At 43.7% G+C, this 24,968-nt stretch overlaps 1 protein-coding gene across 1 annotated transcript in view; it reads right to left on the reverse strand.

The window, feature by feature from the left end:
- Positions 1-24,968, reverse strand: part of ADAMTS17 (ADAM metallopeptidase with thrombospondin type 1 motif 17) — a 251,846-nt gene that overhangs the window by 47,719 nt on the left and 179,159 nt on the right. The window contains exons 18-20 of the mRNA XM_077828766.1: positions 17,649-17,806; positions 10,479-10,638; positions 6,152-6,287 (exon numbers count right to left, since the gene is read on the reverse strand). Of these exons, the coding sequence (XP_077684892.1) occupies positions 6,152-6,287; positions 10,479-10,638; positions 17,649-17,806 (454 nt within the window). The remainder of the gene's footprint in view (positions 1-6,151; positions 6,288-10,478; positions 10,639-17,648; positions 17,807-24,968) is intronic.

The following is a 24,968-nucleotide window of genomic DNA, read 5'->3' on the forward strand; positions in this document are numbered from 1 at the left end:
GCCCTTTTATCTGGCAGAGGAAGGCCTAACAAGAACCAAAGATTAGAAGCTAAAGCCAGGCAAATTCTAATTAGAAATAAGGCAGAAATATTTAAGAGTGAGGATGCTTAACCACTAGAACCAACTACCAAAGGAACTGGTGGATTCTCCATCTTTTGTCTTCAAATCAAGATTGGATGCCTTACTGGAAGATACGCTTCCATCAAACACACATTGTTGGCTCACTGCAGCAGTTCCTGGGTGAAATTCTTTGGCCTGCATTATACAGGAGGTCAGACTAGATGATCTAATGATTCCTTCAGGTCTTAAAATCTGTGAATCTATGAAACCAACTCTACCCCAGAGGTAGCTACATTACATAGTGATGGATGACATGACTTTCGTATACAGAGTTTGTAAAGCATACGATGAGCCTCCAAAATAATATTAATGAGCACCTGGATAACACGTAATATCAGTAAAGCAAGTATAAACATTAACTAATTAATTTAACGGTCTATGTGCATTTCTAATGTACCCACACTATACTAGCTAGCCATCCTGTACAAAATTGAGGATCACAATATCTTTCTAAGGATATATTTTGCTTTTCTTTATTTTAAGTCCACTTCTCATGCAGGATTATCTATCTAGGTTTTAGACCATGTTTAGACCACCACTGTTCTATCTGAGCAACTGTCTTCTTTGAGCAATGTTATTAGCTTTACTTGCTGCTGCGGGAAAGCTGTCCATTTGGCACCATCACCCCTCTTTCACAGCTGGCACTGGAAAGTGCAGAAGCAGAGGCAGACTTTGAGACATCTTGGCCTTGCTCATTCAGGGCTCAGATAAGAACCAAGGATCCTGAAACAGATCTAGGATTGTATAGGGCATGGGACTTTGGTGTAACAAGTTCCCATCAGACTTGTCCAGTCAGACTTGCTTAGGAAGTAGCTACCACATGTTGAACCTGCTGTGGCTTCTGGGTGGCCTTTGCTGTCAGGTCCAGCTAGCGGAGTTTTTCTACAGAGTGAATCACCAGGGCATCTGAGCCACATGCAGAGTGCAACAAAGGAGTCTAGCCCAGAAGCTGTGACAGCAGCTGGGTCTGGTCTCCTACCGCATCGAGCTGTAGATGAAAGAAGAAATTTTTAGCTGCTGTTGCTATCTAGCTGTTCAGGAGCAGCAACAAATCCAATAGTTCCCTGCAAGAATTGAACATCTACTGAATTGTCCACCCCCCTCCCCCAAGATAACTGTGTTTGCATCTAGGCCATTGCAAGTTCTGGCCTTTTGGTTCTGTTACTGTGTTTGGGGAAGTAGTTTTCCTGCTCACAGACCCTGATCATGAATGCTGAAGTGCGTGGCCACTGGCCAACCTGTGTTTTCAGTAATAACAGCTGATGTGATCTGTGATTTCTTAGCCTCATGCCAATGCCAGTGTTGGATTTGCCTATACATTTGTTCTGCTGTTCAATGTGTTGGAAGCAACCCACCCACGTGGCACGCAAGGATCCAAATTCCATATGCTTACAGCAGGGTTTCGTAAGAAATATCTATAGGCCTCGGCAGAGGATTAGAACAAAGAGGTGCTAACAGGGTGCAGTTGGGACAGAAAAGGAAGCCATAAAAAAACTGAATGGAAAAAGAGGGTCAAGAAACATAAAAAGTAAAAGAGGAAGAAAAAGAGGCATTTTTAAAAGGTGAAAGAGTAACAATAATAATGAAGGAAAGAGTCTTATCTTTGCCAGTTTCGATAAAAAACTTTTAAAAAATTTTCTATTCTCTGACATTTAATTTGAACATACAATAGTGTATCAAATTCTTCATTCAGTGTTTCATTGTGTCCTTTTACAGATGCTATAGTGGAGTGGCTGGGTTCTAACCTCATCCCTGGTTGCGTGGAATTACTGCTCCTTGACCCCACTCTATTTGGTTCTCCCAAGAGGTGGCTGCATTTCAAAGGGATATATAATTTGCAAAGCACTAGGGGATTGTTTTGGAAGAAAGACACTGTTATTAGTATCACAGGCATTTATTTGCAGATAACCTAATGTTTAAGGTGGATGATTATTTTTTATTTGCATGACAATCCCCAGTAGAGATTGAAGCCTCCTGTTACATACACAGTAAGTTGCCATTTCTGCCCCAAAAAGCTTATGATCTAAGTAGACAAGGATCAAGAGGGGAAATAAAGGGACAGTAGGGAATAGTGGCTTGCCAAAAGTCACTGCCAGACCCAGAAATAGATCCCAGGTCTCCTATCACTAACCAGTGCCCTATCACTAACCACACTAACCTTTCTAATAGATTCCTCATAAGGTAGATGCAATTCTATTTAAATTCACAGTACCAGAAACCCTGTGCAACTTCAATTAAAAGCAACGAGAGAAAAAAGATTTACTACAAAAAAGAAGCCATTGTTACCTTCTTCTATATTCCAGTCTAGAGTGGAGTGCTCAGTGGAAATGGGAAAGGACCTTATTGTAACAAGATGCTATAATAATTTTACTTGAAACCCTAAAACTAATTCAGGGCGCATTAAAAAAAAACAACAACATTGACATGGTAAAAGAGAATGGTTTCTTTAAGATGTTCTTGGTCAGAGAATATGCGAAGCATGCGTTTCTAATATCTGGGTGGGCAAATGCAAGTGGAAATTTCAATTCTACAGAGGCACAGAGAATGTGCTTCTGAAAATATTTCCAGTCAAAAGCACGTGAAGTGTGAAAGTGTGGTCTACGTGGAGCGAAGGAGAGCATGTGGTCTGTCACATCATCAGCTGGAGTTTGTGGCCTTTCTGGGTATTAAGCACGTTTGGTGTTTGTTGCCATGGCTCTGACAAAATGGACTGATGAGAACATCAATGTCTGGCTAAACTGCTTCTGAAGAGAACTTTGCCGAACTATGCCTCTAAGTTGCCTGGTAATTCCATACAGGAAAAAACTATTCTGCAAGAATGTTAAGGGGCTAAAAAAGTGGGGCAATTTGGACATACCAAGATAATGGCCCTTTCTTAGCAGCACTGGGGTGTGTGTGTGTGTGATTTAACTCCATCCTTAACTTAGCCCATTGTTATTGCTTATTATTTTTATAGAGCTGTAAATGTACAAGGTGCAGTAGAGAAGGCGCAAAACAACACACACACTTCACCAAGAATTCACAGTGCAATCTGGGTCCCACTAGGTACCCCTTGTGTGCACAGCCAAGTGTGTTTCCAACAATGCACTTGGCTGGTGGTGAAAGATGCCAGACCATTGCTTGCTGAGTTTAGTCAGCTGCTTATCTCAGTCTCTAGCTCCGTGGAGATGGTGCCAGAACTCCCTGGGATTGTTTGCATCCACTCCAGGCACCTCCAAATGGCTTTTCAAAATTTCCAATGGAAACCTTTCTTGCTGAGCAAGGATCATGAGCTAGGAGTTCACTCAGGCCTCCTGCTTGAGAAAATGACTTGGAAACGGCACCATACCGTGGGGTTATGCAACTTCCCTGTGGAAGTTATAAGCATTTCCTTGAGCGTTTCGGGAGTCTGGCCTCTCCTTTCGCAGTTCCAAGGGTGTACATGGTATCCTATGATGTCTGTTGAAGCCACTGCTTCTGAGCGCTGTGCTGAGAACAGTGAGATACCCACCTAAACAGCAATGTGACTGCAATGTTGTAGAACAGCAACAGTGCAGAGACCAGGCGAAAGCGCAACGGTTCTTCACCCGAAACAGCCTATGGCCTATGTGGACACAGCACGCCACTGGGGACGACACTGGTGCTCTCTCACGGGTTCCATTCTCTAGTGCAGACACAGCATTAGAGAGACAGAAGACATGGCTCACACAGGAGGGCTTTGGGAAAGCAGTGGGTTGTAAGGGGAGATTCAAAAGAAGAGAAGAAGGCCAGCTGGCTCATGCGAAACTGCTGCTGTTCCAAAAGGAAGTATTTTTTCACACGACAACAGTCAACCTGTGGAACTCCTTGCCAGAGGATGTTGTGAAGACCAGGACTATAACAGCATTCAAAAAAAGAACTAGATAAGTTCATCGAGGATAAGTCCATCAATGGCTATTAGCCAGAATGGGCAGGGATGATGTCCCTAGCCTCTGTTTGCCAGAAGCAGGGAATGGGCAACAGGGGATGGATCACTTGACGATTACCTGTTGTGTTCATTCCCTCCAAAGCACCTGACATTGGCCGCTGTTGGAATATAGGATACTGGGCTGGATGGACCTTTGGTCTGACCCAGTATGTGGCAGACAATGGAACGGGTAAGCACGAGTGCACTGAATCAAGCAGACCTGGAGCCATCACCACAGTACCTACAGGAATCACCTGCTGTTGAGCTCTGAGCCTGAAAGCCTTTGTGTGGTACACAGAAAGGAGTGTGAAAGGCCAATGTGACTCAGTGACAGCACAGGTCTGAACAGAAGCTATACAAGGCACAGTGAGACTTAAGCTGGTGCTTAAAGTTCATCATGTGCAGAAGTGATTTCCTGAATCAAGATCTGAGCTCAGAACTGCATGACACACAAAGATCTTGCAATCTAAATTAGTCAGATGGTGTAGATCAGACACACAATTCAGCAGAGGACCAGATGTGACAGAATATATTCCTGTGTTCACACCTGACACGCTATTGTAATAATCTTTGTATAAAGTAGGCCTTGTAAAGTATCATTTAAAACCTCATAATTTGCTGATCAATAATATCATGGCAAAATGCACATATCAGCATTATATGTGAAGTTAGAGACGTAAATTGAGATGATGACTAAAAAACAAGGTTTTCCAGAGAAGTCTGGGGAGTGGCCAAACCAGTTCCTCAGAGACAAAGGGTAAATTGATGCCTCAGACAGGTGTAAACAAGGCTGATGGACCATTACCTGCTAAGTGGCCGTTCTTTGGCAGGAAAAGGGCAAAAAAAAAAAAAATCTACATCTTAGCAAAGGAACAACATGGAAGTTCCTTTCTACACAGACTGCCTGTCACCTTGCTCCCAGCTGGTCCTGCTTCTCCAAGGGGGAACACTGCAAGATGCCCCTTTCTCCCAGGGGGAACACTGCAAGATGCCCCTTTCTCCCTGCCCACTGCATTCATGCCATCGAAAGCAAAAAGGAATTGGACTCTGGGAGAAGGGGTTGTGACCTACAGGGTTTGATCAGGAAGACTGCTGAAAGCGTATGGTGAGAAACTCTGCTTGAATTTGATACAGTTTGTGAAGATAGGTATTACAGTCAATGTCTTATCTTTATTTTTCTTGTAAACATTTCTGACCTTTATGCCTCAATTCCTTGTACTCAAAATCTCTCTTTGTGGTTAATTAACATGTTTTATTGTTTTATCTAATCCAGTAGGTTTAAATTGAAGTGTCTGGGAAACTCCATTTGGGGTGACAAGTTGTGTGCATATTATTTCTTTTCAAGAAATAACAGACCAAATATGACTTTTATATTTACCAGGAGAGGGCTGGGCAGTACAGGACTTATATTTCTGGGAGAAAATCTAAGACTAGGAGTGTGTTGGGGTCACTCTGCAGAATAACCCAGGCTGGTGAGAGCCAGAGTGTAACCCAAGTGTGGCTGGCAGGCTGCACCTACAAGCAGACACTTAGGGTCCAGCTTGCATGCTGGAAGGCTGTTTGTGAGTGGCTCACGTGGGAGCTACTTCAGCAAGGAATTGTCAGGCACGGCCGGTTGCAGGGCAGGGGTGACACAGCCCCCTCACTGTTCTGGACTGCACCCTGGTATCTCACAGCAGGTAAGGTTTAAAGGCCATGTTTCTCTTTCCAAAAGGGTGTGACAACTAATCAAGCCCTATTTTGCATTGAATAAAGAAACAAGATTAGACATGCCATCACTGCAACATTGTGTAGCTAAATATAGGAAACTATTTGGTCTCCCAGATTATGCAGCTAAGGGGAAGAAAAAACACAATCCCCAAATAAATTATATATGTATGTAGCTTCCAGGGAATCCTGTTGTACTGATCACAAATTAAATGGACTCTGAGGTAACGAAAATCTGATCTGTTCAACAAATGAAAAACGAGTATTACAGCTGGATATTGCAGTTAATCATATGCCCTAATGCTGTCAGACACTTTGATGGTGTTCAGTGGAGAGATGCTTTGGAGAAGGGTGGTTGCAAGAAATAGGGATGTTGATTTTGTTTTTTAAGCTCCTTACCGTGACTGGCAGGGGTGTGTGTTACATCTTCTGATTTGGGGTTCAGGGCGCATCACACGCTGGCAGTCACTGTCATTCACCAGCATCATGGTCTTGTTAACGATCCTAGTACAGGACACAATGGTTTTACGTTCACCTAAAAGTCAAACCAAAAACAATGGCAAACCAGTAAGCTAGTGAATTGCTGGAGGCTGTTAAATAACAAGTTGATCTTAAATAGTTAACAAATCTCCTCTACAGCTAATTCTTTCTGCCTACCTCTACCTATAGCATACAGAACTAATATCTCTGTGGATGTTTCTGTCTTCTGCTGCCTTCTCTTTGGGCTGCTCTGTCCCGTTAGCAAAGGTTCAAATCTTTGCACAGTGATTAGGGCCCTACCAAACTCACTGTTCATTTTGGTCAATTTCACGGTCATAGGATTTTTAAAATAATAAATTTAATGATTTCAGCTATTTAAATCTGAAATGTCCCGGATGTAAGTGTAGGAGTCCTGACCCAAAAGAGGGGGCATTGCAAGGTAACTGTAGTGGGGTCATGGTATTGGCTCCCTTACTTCTGTATTGCTGCCGATGGCGGCGCTGCCTTCAGAGCTGGGCGGCTCTGCCTTCAGAGGGGGCGGCTGCTGACTGGGAGCCCAGCTCTGAAGGCAGCATCACTGCCAGCAGCAGTGCAGAAGTAAGGGTGGCCTGGTATGGCATTGGCACTCTTACTTCTGCGCTGCTGCCTTCAGAACTGGTCCCTCGGCCAGCAGCTGCCACTCTCCAGTTGCCCACTGCCACCCTTACCTCTGCTCTGCTGATGGTGGTACTACCTTCAGAGCTGGGCGCCTGGCCAGCAGCTGCCACTTTCCAGCCTCCCAGCTCTGAAGGCAGGACAGAAGAGTGGCAATACCACGACCCGCCCCCCTTCAATAACTCTGCATCTTTCAAGCTGACACCAACCTTTTTCAAGTCCTCTTTCAGTGTCTCAAATCACTTTCTTCAAGGTCTTCCTCAAGGTCTCTGTCCCGTGACTACTAGCTCATGTAGTCTCTGGCCAATATATCCCACATCTCATCATCTCACATGACCCAGCCGATACTCCCTCGGTTTTTCCATGATGGGGGGGATCTTCATCATGGCTCCTACTGTTTCACTGCATAGCTTATCAGCTCTTATCTGACTCAGAATTCTCAATCTGGCAGTGTGAGGTGGTAGTTCTTCTCTCTTCCAAACTGGCCAGCATTTCAATCAGCCTAATCCTACTCTTAATTCACTTTGCTCTTTAGTTTACTTTGCATATTCTTATTGCAAAGAATTCCTATCACTCCTTCCACTTCCACCAACTGCTCTTCATGTGGCTCCTAACATCAACATCCACATTCTGATCATGGCTCCACACTGACTGCAGGCGTTCAAATTGTTGCATGGACTTTAATTTGAGACCATCTAGTTTTATTGGCTTCTTGTTGTCCCTCAAAGCATTCTATGTACTCCATATTTTGTGAGCTGATGCGTAAGCCATTTTCTTCTAATGCAGCCCATCACAGCTCTTCGGCTGTTTCCAGTTCATATTTATCTTCAGGGCACAATGTAATGTTGTCGGTGAAAAGCATGCTCCATGGAGCCTCTCTCCAAATTTCCTGCATCAAGGTGTTCATTGCCATCACAAATAAGACAGGGCTAAGGGCTGATCCTTGAGTAGGACTACCCTTGCAGTGAATGACTCACTGTAGCCATAGCTGCTTCTCATTACTGTTGTGCTACCCTCGTACTTGTCCATGATAGTCTGAACGCATGACTCCAGCAGATTATGCACCCACAGGCACCTCCATAACAATTGTCTAGGAACTCAGCCATAAGCCTTCTCTAAATCCATGAACACTAAGTGCAATTCCTTGTGTTTCTCTCCATATTTCTCCTGCAAACACGGGATCCATTGTTGGCCTTCCTGGGACAAACCCAAATTGTTTGTCACTGAGTTGATGCTCCAGTGCCTCCCGAAGTCTTTTCTCAATAATTCTTTCCAGACACTTCATTGAGTGACTCATCAATTTGATGGGTCTGTAATGACTCCATGCTTGCACATCTCCTGTTAGTGACCAACGTGCTTTTCCTCCACCAGCCGGGAATTTTTCCAGTACAGAGAATTAAATTGAAAAAGTTTGTCATCATCACCACTACTTCATGGCCTAATGCTTTAAATACTTCAATTGGTACATCATCTGCTCCCACTGCCTTCCCACCTTTCATCATCTTTAGCACTGAGTCTCCACTGTGGTGACAGGTCTTGTCAAGTTTTTGCTTGTGCATACTTTCCTCAATGGTTTCTTCACATTCTCTTCTCTGCCACCGCCCGATGATTTCACCATCTTCCCTTAGTACTCTTCCATTTTCATCTTTGACACACTTCACAGCTCCCAAGTTCTCTGAGCTTCTTTGCTTAATCTTGGCTAATCTACATATTCCTTTTCCCCCTTCCTTCATTCGTAGTCCTGAGTAGTCCTTTCAATGGCTGACCCTTTGTTTCTGCAACTGCTCTTTTAGCTATTTTCTGTACCAGTCTGTATTACTTAGAACTTATCATCACTCTTATTTTCTGCCATTGCCATTCTTTTTTACTGCTTCCTGCATGTCACAGGGCCACCACCAATTTCCCTCATTTCGTCTGGCCACAGGCAGCTTGTGCACTTTCTGTAATATATTTGGATATTTCCCCCAAATCTTATTGGTATCATCATGGGCGGTTTGGTTGTTGTCCAACCTCCAGAGAACTTCATCCTTAAATTTCACACTCAGGCTCAAGACACCACACTCCAGAATGGTTCTACTATTTCCACACAACCTATGTCTCTGCATCAACTGAGAAGGGGGCTCAATTCCACTGATGAACATGGCACCTTGGGCTTAACAATTCACTTTGACGTGAAGGTGTTGCGTTGTGACTGTCACATAGTTGCCTTTCAACACGGCGAGTTAACATCATGATGTCACGATGTAAACATCACCATCTCACCATGCAAACCTACCCAAGTGATATTTATTTGGGGGAAATGCCTCAAGCGTCTCCCATTATAATCTTAAGTCTGCCTGTTTTATATACTTGACAAACCGAACGCTTGTGATGTATGACCAAGCAACAGAAAATCCATTAAAACCTGTCACTGGAAAGTCCAGTGTGAATTAAGCCCCTGATCACTTTTAGAACCATAAATGAGTCCCAATCTAAAAGTCCCAAAGGGAAGAAGACCTTTCCACCAAGAACAAGTACTGGACTGTGTCTGAAAACCAAAGTGTTTAAGAACTGACATATCCGAGCCCACTGATGGTGGGACTTATATTGCCAGAAGGTGATATTTGTGACACTAACTGTGTGGGAGGCCTATTGTAAAGCCCTGTCAACAGGTTTAAGATTCACTCTTGTGAGGGCTCAATGACTGGGAGAAATTGTTATTGTAAAAGGAAAGCAAACGAGTCAATTTTTAAATCAACTTTTTTATAAGAAGAAAAATACAGGCATTTAGTGAGGTTGGAGGATCCTGAGGGTGGCAAACCTGACAAGGAGTGAGGCTTTTAAACTGAGCGCTCTAACTCCTTTGTGGTATCTTCACGATGGGAGGAATTATTGGAGCTGGCACCAACCACTCAGTGCTAGTCGTTAAAGGAGCTTAGCCAGGGTGTGACCTGATTCCCTAGGGAGAAATTAAAGCTGCCTCTCCCATATACGGAAAGTCAACATATAGTGGCAGATGCAGCCTTAACTGTCTTCCGTGAGGGTCAAGTCCCCCTCTGGCTTCATGAATCTATCCCAGAATTCCCCAGGAAAAATCAAATGAAAAGTGTGATCTGCAGGGTGCTAATGTGGTTAGCTGGTTGAGGGTTTCTGATGCAATCTACAGCAAATTGTCACAGTGGGACTGCTCCTACTTCATCCTCGGAGAAGGAAGCTTCTTTCAGCAAATATGCATGCATGCCTGTGAAAACTCTGCTCCAAGAATCTGACTGAGCCTTGAGATATGGGGCTGCATATAAGTGCTTTGAGCCATCCGTGAAGCACTAAACCAGGTGCAGTTCCACTGCATAATAATGAACCGACAAAGCAGCAGCCCTGCCAGAACACTGGCCGAGAATAGACTGCACGGCTGCTGCTAACTTGTAGATCTGGTGAAAGCGAGCTTTCGTTTCACCCAATTGCCATGCCAACAGCCATTTCCGTACCTTAGCCCTCCTCGTGATGTCTGTGCTTTGGCAGCGCTGCAGCCTGTGTTCTGCATTCACCTCTCTTTATTGCCTGCCTTGGCAAACACTGTACAAAACAATCCCACCACATTCCCAAATGGCCTTACCTCCTCCACACTGCACACTGCATCCTTCCCATCCGCTGTGTGTCCAGATGTACAAAGAATCCTGTTGTTTTTCTGGCTCGCTTCTGTTTTCAGCGGTATAGTTTACAGGAATGGTGTATTCGTAATGAATTCCATAATTCTGGTCGTGAAATAACAGCACCTGGTTCAGCAGCAGAAGAAAGGTTGTTATGGTACACTGTGAAAAGCCAACAGAGCGCAGAGACGGCAAAGCAAGCCATGCTGTCTCAGGCCAACACGTTCAAAGACGGGTGCTGCAAGAAAGGCAGACAAATCCTTATTTAGGCCCTGAAAATCAAAGTGGCCTGATCTTCAGAGGTGCTGACACAAAGGAAAACCATGAGAGCTGGTGCTCAGCACTTCTGAGAAATCAAGCAACTTATGGAGGTGTCCAAAACCAGACTTTGGTGTCTAACGTTAAGTACTCAATTTTGAAAAATTTGGCCGTCGCTTTTTTTGGTGTCAAATGTGATGAGTTGGCTTCAAAACAGAATTAATTCGACAGCAGGAAACATTAAATCAGATTGACGTTCATATAGTAACTAATTAAGTTAACGATTGCATGGAATTAAGATGCCATTCATCATACGTGCCTTAATTTGTTTTGGGAAGTCAGGCTGACTGCCAGGCTGATCTATTTATTTAACCTTCTGGAAGGAGCAGTGGGTTGGGAGAGAGAGGGGTTTTTGAGTTTAACATCATATCACTTCACACTTTCATGGCACGGGAATTTATTAATGCTGCAGAGATGCGCATTTAACAGCTTAATCAATAAACAAGTCAAATCATCACCATGGGAAATGGTGCTGACAAGAACGAGCCTGTCCTGGGCTAACTGACAAACCTCACTAATGGGATATGACTGTCTCTCCCTACACGCAGGTATTTTCTGAAGAAAGAAAGAAGGCGCTGGGCTTTTTCACATCAGGCAGTGACATCAGTGGTTCCATCCAAGTTCTCACTTCTCCAAGGTGCCGCTGCAGTGATGCTGAGGTGTGAAACCTGCTTCTAACAGGCTCATGTATGACCTCTCCAGCCTCTCTACTCTGTGAAATTCACTAAAAGGGACCACTATAAACAAAAGGAGGGCTATAAAAGGGTGCCTCATTATTAGTCACAGTGGGCGTGGAGTTCCGATTCTACTTGGATTTACACATTGGGCCAGATTTCACTGAGTAACTTTGGTAAAAGGAGTCCCACTGGTGTAAAACCAGTGAGAGATAAGAAACAGACCCACTGCATCTTTTATCTGAATTACTGTGCTATGTAAAAGGGATAGCTCAGTGGTTTGAGCATTGGCCTGCTAAACCCAGGGTTGTGAGTTCAATCCTTGAGGGGACCATTTGGGGATCTGGGGCAAACATTGGGGACTGGTCCTGCTCTGAGCAGGGGGTTGGACTAGATGACCTCTTGAGGTCCCTTCCAATTCTGATATTCTATGATTCTATGATGAAAGATAGGCGGGAGGGCTTTACTAGCTGACTTTGGAGCACATCTATTTTCTGGACCAGATTCTCGGGGGGTATAAATTGGAGTATCTCCTTTGAAGTTAATGGACCTATAGCAATTTACACCCAGCTGAGGATGTGGCCTCTGTGATTTTTAAAAACAGACATAATTACTATTACAATATAACCCCAGTAGCATTAACACAATGATTTGAACAGGAACCCTCCAGGCACCCACAGGTATGCTCCTTTTTGACTCTTCATTGTTCTGGAAACACATCTTCAACCCTCTAAAAAACCCCAATCAAATAGGGTTTATAAGCACCTCTGACATGGGATGGGGCATAAAATGACTGTACATGTGCTGGAAGCATGGACTTGAGTTTAAAGCTGTCTGAATAATTGATATTTTGGTTCAGTAGCCGAAACAAAAAAATCTCCCCAAAATTTTATTGCAGGTTGACCTGAAAGAATTGTTTTTGTTTGTTTTTTCCATTTTTTTAGTTTCCATCTTTTTTTAGTTTTTTTCCAAAATAAATCCCAACTAGACTTCAAAATCAAAAGTTTCATTTTAATGAAATTGAAGCAAAATGTTTTGACTGTTGTCAAATTTTTTCCAGCCAAAACTATTTGCTAAACTGGACGCAAATTTGCTAATACTTTCAGTCAACTCAAAACTACACTTCCGTGAATAAACGATCTGAAAAATTTTGCCCAATTCCATTGGAGTTGCAGCAATTGACTCCCTGTATATCTGTACGATGAGCACTGTAAGGACAGCAGGCTCTTTGCACCGTTTAGTCGATCTCCACAGTAAACAAGTCCGGACAGAAAAGTACCTTCCATGAGGAGTGGGAAACAAAGACAAGTTTTTGCTTTGGTTACAGAGGAAACTTTGTTTTTCACAGATTCTCAGGACAGAGGGAACTGCTGTGATCATCTAAACTGGCCTCCTGTACAGCACAGGCCATAGAACTTCCCACAAACGTTCCTAGACCTGATCTTTTTGAAAAATAGTCAACCGTCATTTAAAAACGGTCAGTGAAGGAGAATCTGCTGTGACCCTCGGTAAATTGTTCCAATGATTAATTATTCTTACTGTTAAAAAATGACACCTTATTTCTACGCTGAATTTGTCTAGCTTCAATTTCTAGCCATAGATCGTGGTAGACTTTTCTCTGCTAGATTGAAGAGCCCATTATTAAATATTTCTTCCTCCTTAGAGACTGTAATCAAGTCATCCCATAACCTTCTCTTTGTTAAGCTAAATAGATTGCACTCAAGTCTATCACTATAAGGTATGTTTTATTCTTAGCTTGAAGCCAAAGTTAAGGCCGCGATGAACCACACGATCATCATGTTTACAAAGCTTTCTGCAGAATCCAAAACATTAGGCAACAGTCAGGAGAGAACTCAGTTACTGTCCTGACTTTATTTAAGACACGAGGTATGAGCAGCTCATCTATTGCACTACGGAAAGAGTCATGGTTGAAGCATCTCTGTGCTCCAGGAGTGTTTGGTTGCCCTCTGTTGCCAAGAGGAGGTCTAGCATAGGCCTAGCTACACAAACATTCATTCGTTTATCAAAGAAATATACGTACAGTAACACATTTGGAGAAATGCTCCAAGTATTAAAAAACAGCTCCTTAAATGAGATCCTTATTACCTCAGTATGGAAACAAAATGAGTGAATCTAACGGGCCATATGAAACCAATTTCATAGCCACATGCAATATGTGTGTGTTCATGCATGTGTGTGTGTGTACGTGTAATTGATTTCAAATGCAGGTCACAATGGATTCAGTAAGGCTTCTGGCTCTTTGTCAGTCAAGTGTGTTCCACCGTTGTTTGGACAACAGTTTTCTATTTAGAAGTAACTGGTAACCATCCTTTTCATTCTTGTGTTGAAAGAATTAAAACCACTATCCTATTTCAGGGGAAAGATTAATATTTGACTCGAGAAAAGAGTTTCAAATAAATTACATGCTGTTTTAAGTGAGCTTTGTTTATTATTCTCCCAATGACTTTGGGCTTCATGTTTGTTCTAATGGTCCGATACTGGTCTCTATCCCATCTTTAAAGCATATCTGAGGAAGGGGGAGAGAAAGGAAAAATCACCCCTATTAATAGCAGCCTGAAAAGTCAGTTTGTATTGCAGTAGAACCTCAGAGTTATGAGCTGACCGGTCAACCACACACTGCATTTGGAACCAGTTCCTTCTTGCTGGATACACTGACAGAGGGGAGGCGGGTGGGTCTTGGAATGGATATGAGCAACACATCTCGAAAAAGAACAGTTACAACAAGGTAAGTAGCCATTTTTTCTTCTTTGAGTGCTTGCTCATGTCGATTCCAAGTAAGCGACTCCCAAGCAGTTCCTCGGAGGAGTTGGAGTTCACTGAGTCGCAGACCGTAGCACTGCTCCGCCAAATACAGAATCATCTCTCGCCTGCTGAGTAATGGCATAGTGCGACATAAAGGTGGGGACTGATGACCATGTCGCTGCCCTGCAGATGTCTTGCCTGGGGACCTGTGGCAGGAGTGCTGCTGAGGAAGCCTGCGCTCTTGTGGAGTGTGCTGTTAATGCTGGGGCAGGTATCTTTGCTAGGTCGTGATCCATAAAAAGATCCTTTGGGATGACACTGGAAGCCCTTTCAGTCGCTCAGCAATTGTGATGAAGAGTTGTGCTGATTTTCTAAACAGCTTTGTCCACTCAGTGTAAACAGTTAACGCTCGTCTGACATCCAGGGAGTGGAGCATTCGTTCCCGGTTACTAGAATGCAGTTTAGGGAAGAACACTGGAAGAAAAATGTCCTGATTTGCATGCAAAACTACCTTTGGGAGGAAAGCCGGGTGTGGCCACAACTGTACCTTGTCCTTATTAAAAAAAAACAGCATAAGGGGGCTCGGACGTCAAGGCCTTAAGCTCAGACACCCTCCTGGCCCAAGTTATAGCCATCAGAAATGCCACTTTCCGGGAAAGATAGAGGAGAAAGCATGTTGTTAGGGGCTCAGAAGAAGGGCCCATCAGCCTTGAGAGCACCAGGTTGAGATCTCATGGGGGGATCAGCTGTCTTACTTGAGGGTACAGTCTATCTAGTCTTTTGAGAAAGCAGTCAACCATGGGGTTAGCAAATACTGACTGGCCAGCAGAACCAGGCTGGAAAGCAGGAGTTGTGTGGGTCCCCGTTTGGCATAGGCTTTCAGACAGAACCCACAGGCTTTGAACCCCTGAGACCAAGGCATGCCCCGGTCCCTGGGAGGGAAAACATGGTAGGGGGAGGATCCCCAACTAAAAATTATTTTAACTATGAACTACTGAAAACTAACTAATACTAAGTTTTTAACTATTTACATACACAACAAGAGAAAGCCCACTAGGTGATTGCTTGCTGTAGAGCAAGGGAAGAGCGCTGCTCCAAGGACCGTCACTGGCGGTAAGAAGGAACTGAAGAGGTGGTGGGTCGGCAGGGACCTATATACACCATCAGGAAGGCGCGACTCCAGGGGGCTCCACAGCCAACCTGATGAATACCGCTAGGGGAAAAACCTTCCAACGACCGTGCACTTGGAACGGCCATGAGCAAGCACTCGAAGAAGTAGTACGCAATCAGGCAGCAGCAGAGACAACAACAAAAAAAGCAAATACAGTACAGTACTGTGTTTAAACGTAAACTACTAAAAAAAGGGAGTTTTTTAAAAAAAGATTGGACAAGGTAAGGAAACTGTTTCTGTGCTTGCTTCATTTAAATTAAGATGGTTAAAAGCAGCATTTTCCTTCTGCGTAGTAAAGTTTCAAAGCTGTATTAAGTCACTGTTCAGTTGTAAACTTTTGAAAGAACAACCATAATGTTTTGTTCAGAGTTACGAACAACCTCCATTCCTGAGGGGTTCGTAACTCTGAAGTTTCTACTGTATAATAAATAGGGCTTAGGGAGAAGCTTCCTAGTAATACAATCCTTATTTTTGTTGTTTTGTTGGATATTGAGGGGAGGGGGGGGTTGTTTCCATTAAAAAAGATACACAGCAATGCTCAAGTTTTCAAAATGACAACACCAGAATCTACTGCTGTGAGCCTCAACCGAGGAGAACCTTGGAATAGTCAGATCTAGCCACAAAAGGCACAGGAATCTTACACAACATTTTTACAAACCTGAGCTCATGCAAATTCATATTTTATACGGTACCCTGAGGACAGACAGTTCTTCAGTAATATACAGGCTACTTTGTAAGGGGTTTGGTTTCAGGGTGGAAAGTTTGGATCTAAGCAAAATTGTGAAGCTGACATTCTTAATGTTGAAGAAGTCACCATGGAAATTTGACTTTTAAAAAAGAGCTAATAGAAAATATAGGCCCAAGTCTTTTGTACATGTTTAGCTTTACATGCCCAAATCATGATTTTCATGAATACGTTAGGGAATTGCAAGAATCCTCAAATGTGCCCTTTTGAATACTGAGGAATAGTCTCAGTTCAGCTTTGCCACTGGCCTGCTGTCTGACCTGTGCAAGTCACTCCACACCTCTTCCCGAAAACGGGGATAACAGCGCTTCCCTTCCTTTGTGAAGCATTTTGAGAGCTGCATGTGAAAAGCACCGAGAAGAGGGAAGGGTTATTAGTCTTATACCATTTTTGTGAAAAGTTCATGGCAGTTCTGAGCTCTTCAAACAGTACAATGAAAATGAAAACTAGAACAGCGCAAAGCAGATTTAACAGGGGCCCAAAAAATGTAGGTGAGGAAAAGCAGAGAGCCATTTGATTTTTAGCCATGTCTAAAGAAGGGCTGGGGTAGGCAGATCCTGGCAAGAAAGTCACAGAGAAAGGAAACAGTGCCTAGAAAAATTAAAGTGGACAGAAAATAGAAGTTAGAGGAAGCAGTGCCTACTTCACAATACACTGTGTTTTCATAGGGTCTTCCATCCCAGAATTGCAAAGCCCTCTGCAAACACTCATGTATTAACATCCATGGGAGGCAGGGTATTATTATCCCCATTTTATAGATGGAGAAACTAAGTCAGAGAGAGATTACATGACTCGGCCCAAATTACACACTGAGCCAGAGACAAAGCTGGGAAAAGATTCCTAATCTCTTGACCCAGGAGGTCTCTTGACTCATACAGCTTCAGTGTTTATAAAAGAACATCCTGTGTAAATAGAAAGACTATGTTGAACCGGAGCAAAGAAATGTAACAGTTCTCAACCTAGTCAATATATAAGTCAAGATGATTTGCGTGTGTAAATTGAGATACAGTGCCAAATTTGCACAGGTCATGTGTTTTGTACATACACAAAATGTGCATCTTTTATTACCTGTGTGAGAAAAAGGTAATTTAAACAGAGAAACATACACTGGTGTGAGTCAACTAGGAAGTTGAGCCAATGTCCTTTTACATGTGCAAATGGTTATGGGCACAAAACGCAGAAGCCCTTGAAAAACCGGGTCCATACCAGTTTCTTTATGTCTCATTATGTAATGTACATCACAGTATGAAGCTTCTACGGAGATTGCAAGCTGACACAAAATAGACCTTAAGTGAGATGTAAGTGTTGCCCCCTGTAACCCTGCAAAAGAAATCAGGGGGAGAAGCAATAGATTTTCCTTAAAACCCTGGGGAGGAAGCAAATAGTTTAAGTTGAACTGTGAGCTTGGATATAAACCCTTTATGTTGCATCACTTAAGAAACATAAACAAAGGATATAAAGTTACCATCAAGTGCAGTGGTATTTTAGTTGGTCCTTTGGCAGACATTTTCTCCCATAGACCCCTTCGCACGTACCGGACAGTAGTGCCTGCGATCTGAAACTCGCCAGGAAGCTCAATTTTCCAGTCGCTGTTAATGGATCTCTTACTGGAATCTTTTAAAGCTGGAAAGAATCAAACACCATGGAAGGAAATGAAAGCAATTCCATAATTAAAAGACAGACCCACAGTGATTCAGCTTCAGCCCACTTCAACTGCAAGATGCAGTAGCCTTGTAGCAGACGGGAGTTTAAAGGAAAAATCAAGTATTTACTTTTAGCTGAGGAGTTACCAGGTAGCCAAACTGCGAACATTCAGTATTACAGTGTAGGAAGGCATCTCGAATCACATTACAATTGCTATCATGTAACATCAATGTCACATAAGCTGGAAATGCTGAAGTTTTGCTACCTTAAAATTTTTCGGATCTGATTTCTAATGAATCAAAGTCCTCTGGATTCTAAACATCGAGACATTTTCTCTGTCACTCCACTGCCAGGAAATTAAAGGGGGGCGAGGGGCGGGAGTGGGGAGCAGTTCTGTGCAGCATCAGTTTACAAATGAAACGGAAGGAAGAATGATTACATGGTGTCCTTGTAAAGATACTACTAGTACCAGGCTAGATGGCCCAACTCTAACTTACATTAGGGGACTCCTACCTCCAGTCATCCCACTGCAATCCGTAGTGAGAGAATGAGTTCTCACCAACATGAGCAACATACAATTTATCTCCTACTTAATGCATATCAGGAGAACATACATATTAAAGGGATATTGTCACAAAAGTTTATGTCCAACATTTCTCTTCTGTAAAACCAACTGGGATTACTAGGAAATTTTCTATTAACTTTCAATGAAACGAGCTTTCACTTGGCTTTAAACATAACCTTGGAGTATTGGAGCATTGTGCTAGGGCACAAGAATGCTAAAGTGACTAGATTCAGACTAGGAAAAGAATGGAACTTACGAGCTCATTTTTCTTGTTCAAGCTGAGTGAAGTGCAAACAGTAAACAGAGAGGATAGTTAGTGAACAGTCAATCAGATGCATATAATTATTTCAATAATAATCTAATATGTTATTAGTAATAAAGCTACATTTTAGATGTACAGCATCATTACATTTATTTATATAGGTATGTGTATATAAACAAACTGTAACATTGCTTTACCTTTAAAATATATATATATGTAAATTTTAAAATAGCACTAGTAACGAAACTGTTCTAGAAAGCAATCTTCTGTCATTTGGGATTTTGGAAATTAATGTTTCCTCCACCCAAAGCAACTACATCTTTGTAAAGATTACACTCAAGTCTAAGCACTCGTTTCATAACCTTTGAAAGCTTATTGATGCCGGTAGATTAGATAAATCCAGACACTCGGATACCAAAGCAGCAAGCACAGTATAAGACCTGGATAGAATGGAATAGCTATTTGATCCCCTTTGATTGTCTGAGGTTTGCAAACCAGCCATAAACTAATCTCATGCTTTCCTTTCTCTCCTTGAAGCTTGCAGACTTGCTGTGTCACACTTTCAAAGCTATGGAAATTGGCAGCTGTAGAGTGAAAAAGAATCAAAACACTGCTGGCTTTAAACAGACTCCTGGTTTATGAGACCAGACTTGTACATTATTATCTAGTCTGCCCATCTTGCAACTGATTGAAGTCTGGCAGTTTAGCAGTCGGGTCCCAAGAAATTCCTGCTGAAATCAGTAAACAGTGAAATGTATTCAGAACTCCAACCATTTTCAGAGCACTCATCTTTCACTCAACTCTCACCTTTCCTCCTAAGTGCAGAAACCCAATTTTCCCCTAGTAATTTTTAAAGTTTTTCCAAAAGAATTAACTTTTGAAAAATAATTTCCTAAAACTTCCTTGGGCAAAAGGGTAACAAAACACGCTACATTGGTTATGAGATTTGCAAGCGGCAAAGAATATATATATATATTTTTAGTTTATTTGGGGCTTCCATAATGAAGATGTTGGATGGATTCCTTAACCCAATTCTTAGAGCTGAATCATAAGGGAGGGGTCAAAGTGTGTCGGGGGCAGGGGGAGATGGCGTGTATGGTGTTCTGCCCAATCCTCAGCCAGGCACGGGACCCTTATGGGACCATTCCAGCTAGCACAATTTAGAGTTGCCCTTAGGCTGCTCTAAATTACTTCAGAGGCCATTTTGGTCCTGGCAGAGCCAGCATCAGGGAAACAGAGAAGTGGCTTTCAGCCATTCCATCTACATCAAGCTTATGTTCAGCATCAAGCCGGATGTCCTGTCTGCTCTCAGGCCTGCAACATAGGGAGCTAAGGCAAGTGATGCCTTGGCAACTCTTGGTCTTGATGGAAGCAGGTCAGGCTGTAAAGGTGTAGACATAGCAGGTGATAAAATAGCCTGGTACACCAAAACCCCTTTTGAAAATCTCTGTGAGGTCTGCATGTGTGCAAATGCTGTGCAGGGCTAGATCTTTGACAGTCCTGTCAGGGCTAAATTTCCACCTGCCTGGATGTGCCTATATGCCTTGTGAGCACAAGCATACATTTGGATGGACAGAGAAGTGCTGTTTTAGCCAGAGCCTAAAGCCCTGTAGGTTTACTAGGTGAAATCTCTCACTAAGCTCCAGTATTGTGTCCAGACTGATGTATATACTCTCATGTCTGGGCACAATACACCAAGGCTGGATACAGGGTCTCAGTTTATTAATTTGGGGCCTGATCTAAAGGCCCATCAAAGTCCTTCCCTTTACATTGATGGGATTAGCATCAGGCCCTTTTACGGATTAACCGCAAATCAACAAGGCCTCCATCAGTCAACAAATACCCCACAGCTCTGAGGTTATACCTATGCTGCACACTAAGTCTGGGTCTGTGGGACCCGGCCTTGTGGAGTCTGTGTTTCCAAGCCCATGCTTGAGCATCCACGTTGCATCGTAGACCTGGATCTCAGAGCCATGCTAATGGCTGCACCATGCAGACCTTCTGACTCAGGTCTGCAGCTTTAACTATGTCCACACTGCAGAATAACAGGGCCTGGACCCGAGTCTCAGAAAGTATCTCTACACAGGGATAAAAGACCCAAGGTTCAGTGTGCAATGTAGACATACCCGAGGGGTCCAAACCTGTTTCCCTTTCATATCCCACTGAAATTAATGGAAGGGTTGTGTACATCAGGACAGCACCATAAAGAAAACTTCTCCATAAAATAACCCAGTTGTAAAAGCAAGAGAGCAGGAAGTCAGCCATTTAAAACTACTATTTAGAGGCAAAGGTATTTGGAATTTCATCTATTTCCTTCCAGAAAAGGCTAATGTATGTACAAATGCTACTTCAACTCTCCAGCTACTGAAAGACGACTCCATCCGTGGGGATGTTGAACAACGGCAGCTTTTCAAATTAATTTTTGAGACTTCCAGATTACTGGGGAGGGAATGTTATTCCAAGGATTTGGGGATGAAAGCAAGCGTACCGAGAAGTAGAGGAGCAAGCTGGCAAAGCCTGATTTTATGGGAAGAAAATTCCAGGCCACAATCTCTGTGGAGATTCAAGTGCCATGTATCCAAACTGTTTTGCCCATCCAGATACTGGGTATTATTGAGCAGAGTAGTCTGTGGGTGTTTTTCGCCCACTGGATCGTTTTCTAATTTCAAGGTTAACTGTGTCTCCTGGCCAGACTGTTCTTTAATAACGTTTTCTTAACCATTAGTGATTGAGACCCAGTTTATTAACTTTCTGTCAAAATTATGACTCTTGCTTCTAATTAACTAAATGAGCAGGGGTGTGACCCAAAACACAGTTGTATCAGTGGAAAAGCTCCCACTTGCTTGCTTGGGTTTTGGATCAGGCCCCACCAACTAGCATGCTCTGGAAGCCTTCGTTACATTCCATGTTGTTCTTTAATATGCTTAGAAGGTCAGGACATGAACCTCCCCGTCAATGGCAAGACATGGCTGACTTGATTTTTGGGAGTGCGGGCATTAATCTAACATGAGTCATGTTTGTAATGACATGAGACCATTGCCTATAGACCTGCTCTTGTCTGTGGCTGCTCAGTAGTCAGGCAACATTTGACGTCCAAAATACGGCTATTACTAAGAGGTGTGCTTCAAGAAACTAGAGGCCAGATTGCCCCCTCGCACAGGAGGGGCTGAGCAGGAGGAAATTTTTGTGAGGTTCTCCTTCATGGGGATTCTTACCAAAGTGTTCTGACAGGGTGCAGAGTTTACTCCCCTGCTGGAACTGGCAATAGGTCTGGCCTCATGGATCCAGAGAATCTGGAGAAGGTTGAAAGAGATCCAGGAAGAGGGCTGGTGCCTCAACACTTTCTCTGGGTCCCTGGCATGCTCTACAGTGGAGTGTGTTATAATAGCTTTTCCAGCTGGCCACAACGCCCCACCCCCACCACAAGAGGATCCCTGTCCTAGAAGAGGGGCCATGAAAGGCGCAACCTTAGGCTGTATTACATTTCCGGTCTGAGCTCTGTGGGGAAGAGGAAAAATGTACATCTCCCCTGACCATGCCTGCCACCCCATGTACTCACTACCACCATGGACTGTCCACTGCTCAGCCCCAAAGGATCCAAGGTAAGTGGAGGGGTTGTAGTTACTGAGGCCCACCCCCAACTCCCCGACTGGAGTACAAGGCTCTCACAAGACTGGTTCCTTCCATGCATAGATCGAAAGGGCACACTTAGCTCTTGGTATTTATGTGTTGCAAGCAGCACAGCTCAACAAGACTCTCCGTGGCTTGTTTGTCTAACCCCATGACATTCTTGCTCACCGATTTACAAAGTGCCTTCTGCAAACCCCAGAAAATTTTATGAAGCCCCAGAATGCTGCTGAGGGACCACTTTACCCACCACCAGAAAGCATCCAGTGCTGCTGCAGACTGAAACTGGCATAAGCAATGGCTCTGAGCAGCCCTGAACAGGACCAGCTCAGGGATAATATTGTATCCAACTAAAGTCATGGGTGGAATGGAATGATCTCTATTGTAAGATGGCTACTTACTGAGATACAGAGACAAGCATGCCTACTCTTGTGAAAAGGTCCATGAGAGCTTTAATGAGCAGAAAGGCAGCATGCTGAGCTCCCGAAGACTAGGCATCAGTTCTGATTCAGAGGGAAGATCGCCCCTTGCTGAAACACCAGCACTCCATGCTTAATCTCTGGGGTCTTCCATCTAGGGAATGGCCATGTCTTACTTGAGGGAGTCTTACGGTTGGCAGGCTTTGATCCCCGCTTGCTAGCATCCAAGCAAAACAAGTTTTAAGGAACAGCAAAAAACATGTAGCTCTTACCGCATGGAGTGTTTTGCAAGCAGGGATTCTCAAAACATTTTGCAAAGGAGGGGGAAGTATCCTTATTTCCATTTTGCAGACAGGAACACTGAGTCATAGAGAGGTGAAGAATTTGTGTACAGGGTCACTGAGCATGTCAGAGCTGTGAACAGAACTGAGGGGGTAGATTCTCTTCTCTGCCAAGATCTGCTTGATAGTGTGGACAGGAGAGCTCAATCAGGAAACAGATTATGATTTCCTGATCCTCAGTCAGCCCTGTCCTCAGTGTAAACTAGAGCAGACTAAAGGTTACTCTAATTTACGGCAGTTGGCTGTGGTACTCCCAGGATGATATGCCTGCTGTGAATAACAGTAACATAACTCCACCTCTGACCCTGACCCTTCACCAAGGTGGGGGTGGCAGATGGTTTATGGAGTCAGCTCTGCCAGCTTTACACCAAATGTGAATTCCTGTCAGGGCCAGGCCGTGGGCACTGGTCAGTAGCTAAGTTGCAGTCAGAAACTGAGTAGTGGGGTCAGTGCAGAGGCAGGTCAGGATAGCAGGAATTTGGGGGTCAGGCACCGAGTTGAAGGCGGGAGGTAAATAGCAGAATCAGGATATCAGGAAGTCTGGTCAGGTGCCAGGTTACAGACAGCAAGCAAATAGCAAAGTCGAGAACAAACCAGGCTCAGAAGCTGGAGTTTACGATCTACAGCAAGCAGGGTCTGGAGCGGAAGCAGGCAGGCAGTCTGTGTGGTTGCTCAGACAGCTCTCCATGATGGCTTCCTGGTTTAAAAACTAGCAACAGCCAATCAGTGAGCTGGAAGGGGCCACCATTCAGATCCTGCTGGACAGGACTTCCTGCAGAACCCAGATTCATGGGGTCCTGAAGGGGAAACCAAGCCTAAGCATCCAGTGGCGATGCGGATGGTCAGTGGCTCAGAACCCCCATGGTCCCAGGTTCTAGTCCAGCAGCGTCTTACAATTTCCTTCGTTTAGGGGAATTCTCAACTTGCAGTTGTGGCCAGACTACAGCTCAAAGGGTCCAGAACAAGGACAGTGAATCTAACCCATTGTCTCCTGACTCCTAGTTCAGTGCACTATCCATGGGATCATGCAGCCTCTCAATATCAAGTCAATTATTCACAAGCATCAAAAACCTCCAGCATCTTCTCATTGCACCAGAAATGTCTCACCAATCACCAAACCAAGTCTCTTCACCTGACCTGAATCTCATGTCTTGTCTCTCTAACATTGTGATCTCCGGGGGAGAGGGAATGTGTCTACAGGAATGGTTAACTGTAAGTAGCTAGGTCAGACTACCACTGGGATGGGTTTCACTCAGGAGGTAGCAGGCATTTGCCTGGTCTCATGTGTAGGTTTTGAGGCTTAACATCATACAGTAGAGGATTAAACAAAACCAAAAAGCCCTTAACTTCTCTTTTCCTTTCAGGCTGGAAAACAGGAACTGACTAATCAACCTAATCCTAAACCTGGCATCCAGTCAGATCTTTATTTCCACTTGCAGTTCCTCCAACTCACTTCCGAGCTCATGGATGCAAGCCGCCGAGGTGTTTCCTGTTCAAGGTGGTTCTTTAGCAAGAAAGCCAGCCGAGCCAGCCAGCCAGCGTGGGTTGAATGTAGGTGGAGGGAAATTATTCCGGAACTGCTCCCAGCAAATGGAATAATGATTCCAAATTAAGCAGGGCTCCACAGTGCTGCACCCAGCCCTGAGTGGAAACGAGTCCTGATTGGACTACGCTTTATGAGTGAAACTAACACAGGGAATCTTTCCAAAGTTAGACCCTGTGTTAGAATGAGTGCAGAGCCGCTGTGCCTTATTAAAGCTACAGTGCCTGGAATTTGATTCCCAAATTATTATCTTGTTGGAGACTTGCTGTTGCTATCCTTGGGTTTAGATTAACAAGGCACTGCCTATCTCTTCCTGTCTGATCACGGACATTGGAGACAGACAGCTTTGAAGACACTGTAAGATCCTCCTGGTTACTGAACATG

Source organism: Eretmochelys imbricata, chromosome 10 (genome assembly GCF_965152235.1).
Source record: "Eretmochelys imbricata isolate rEreImb1 chromosome 10, rEreImb1.hap1, whole genome shotgun sequence".
NCBI lineage: Eukaryota > Metazoa > Chordata > Testudines > Cheloniidae > Eretmochelys > Eretmochelys imbricata.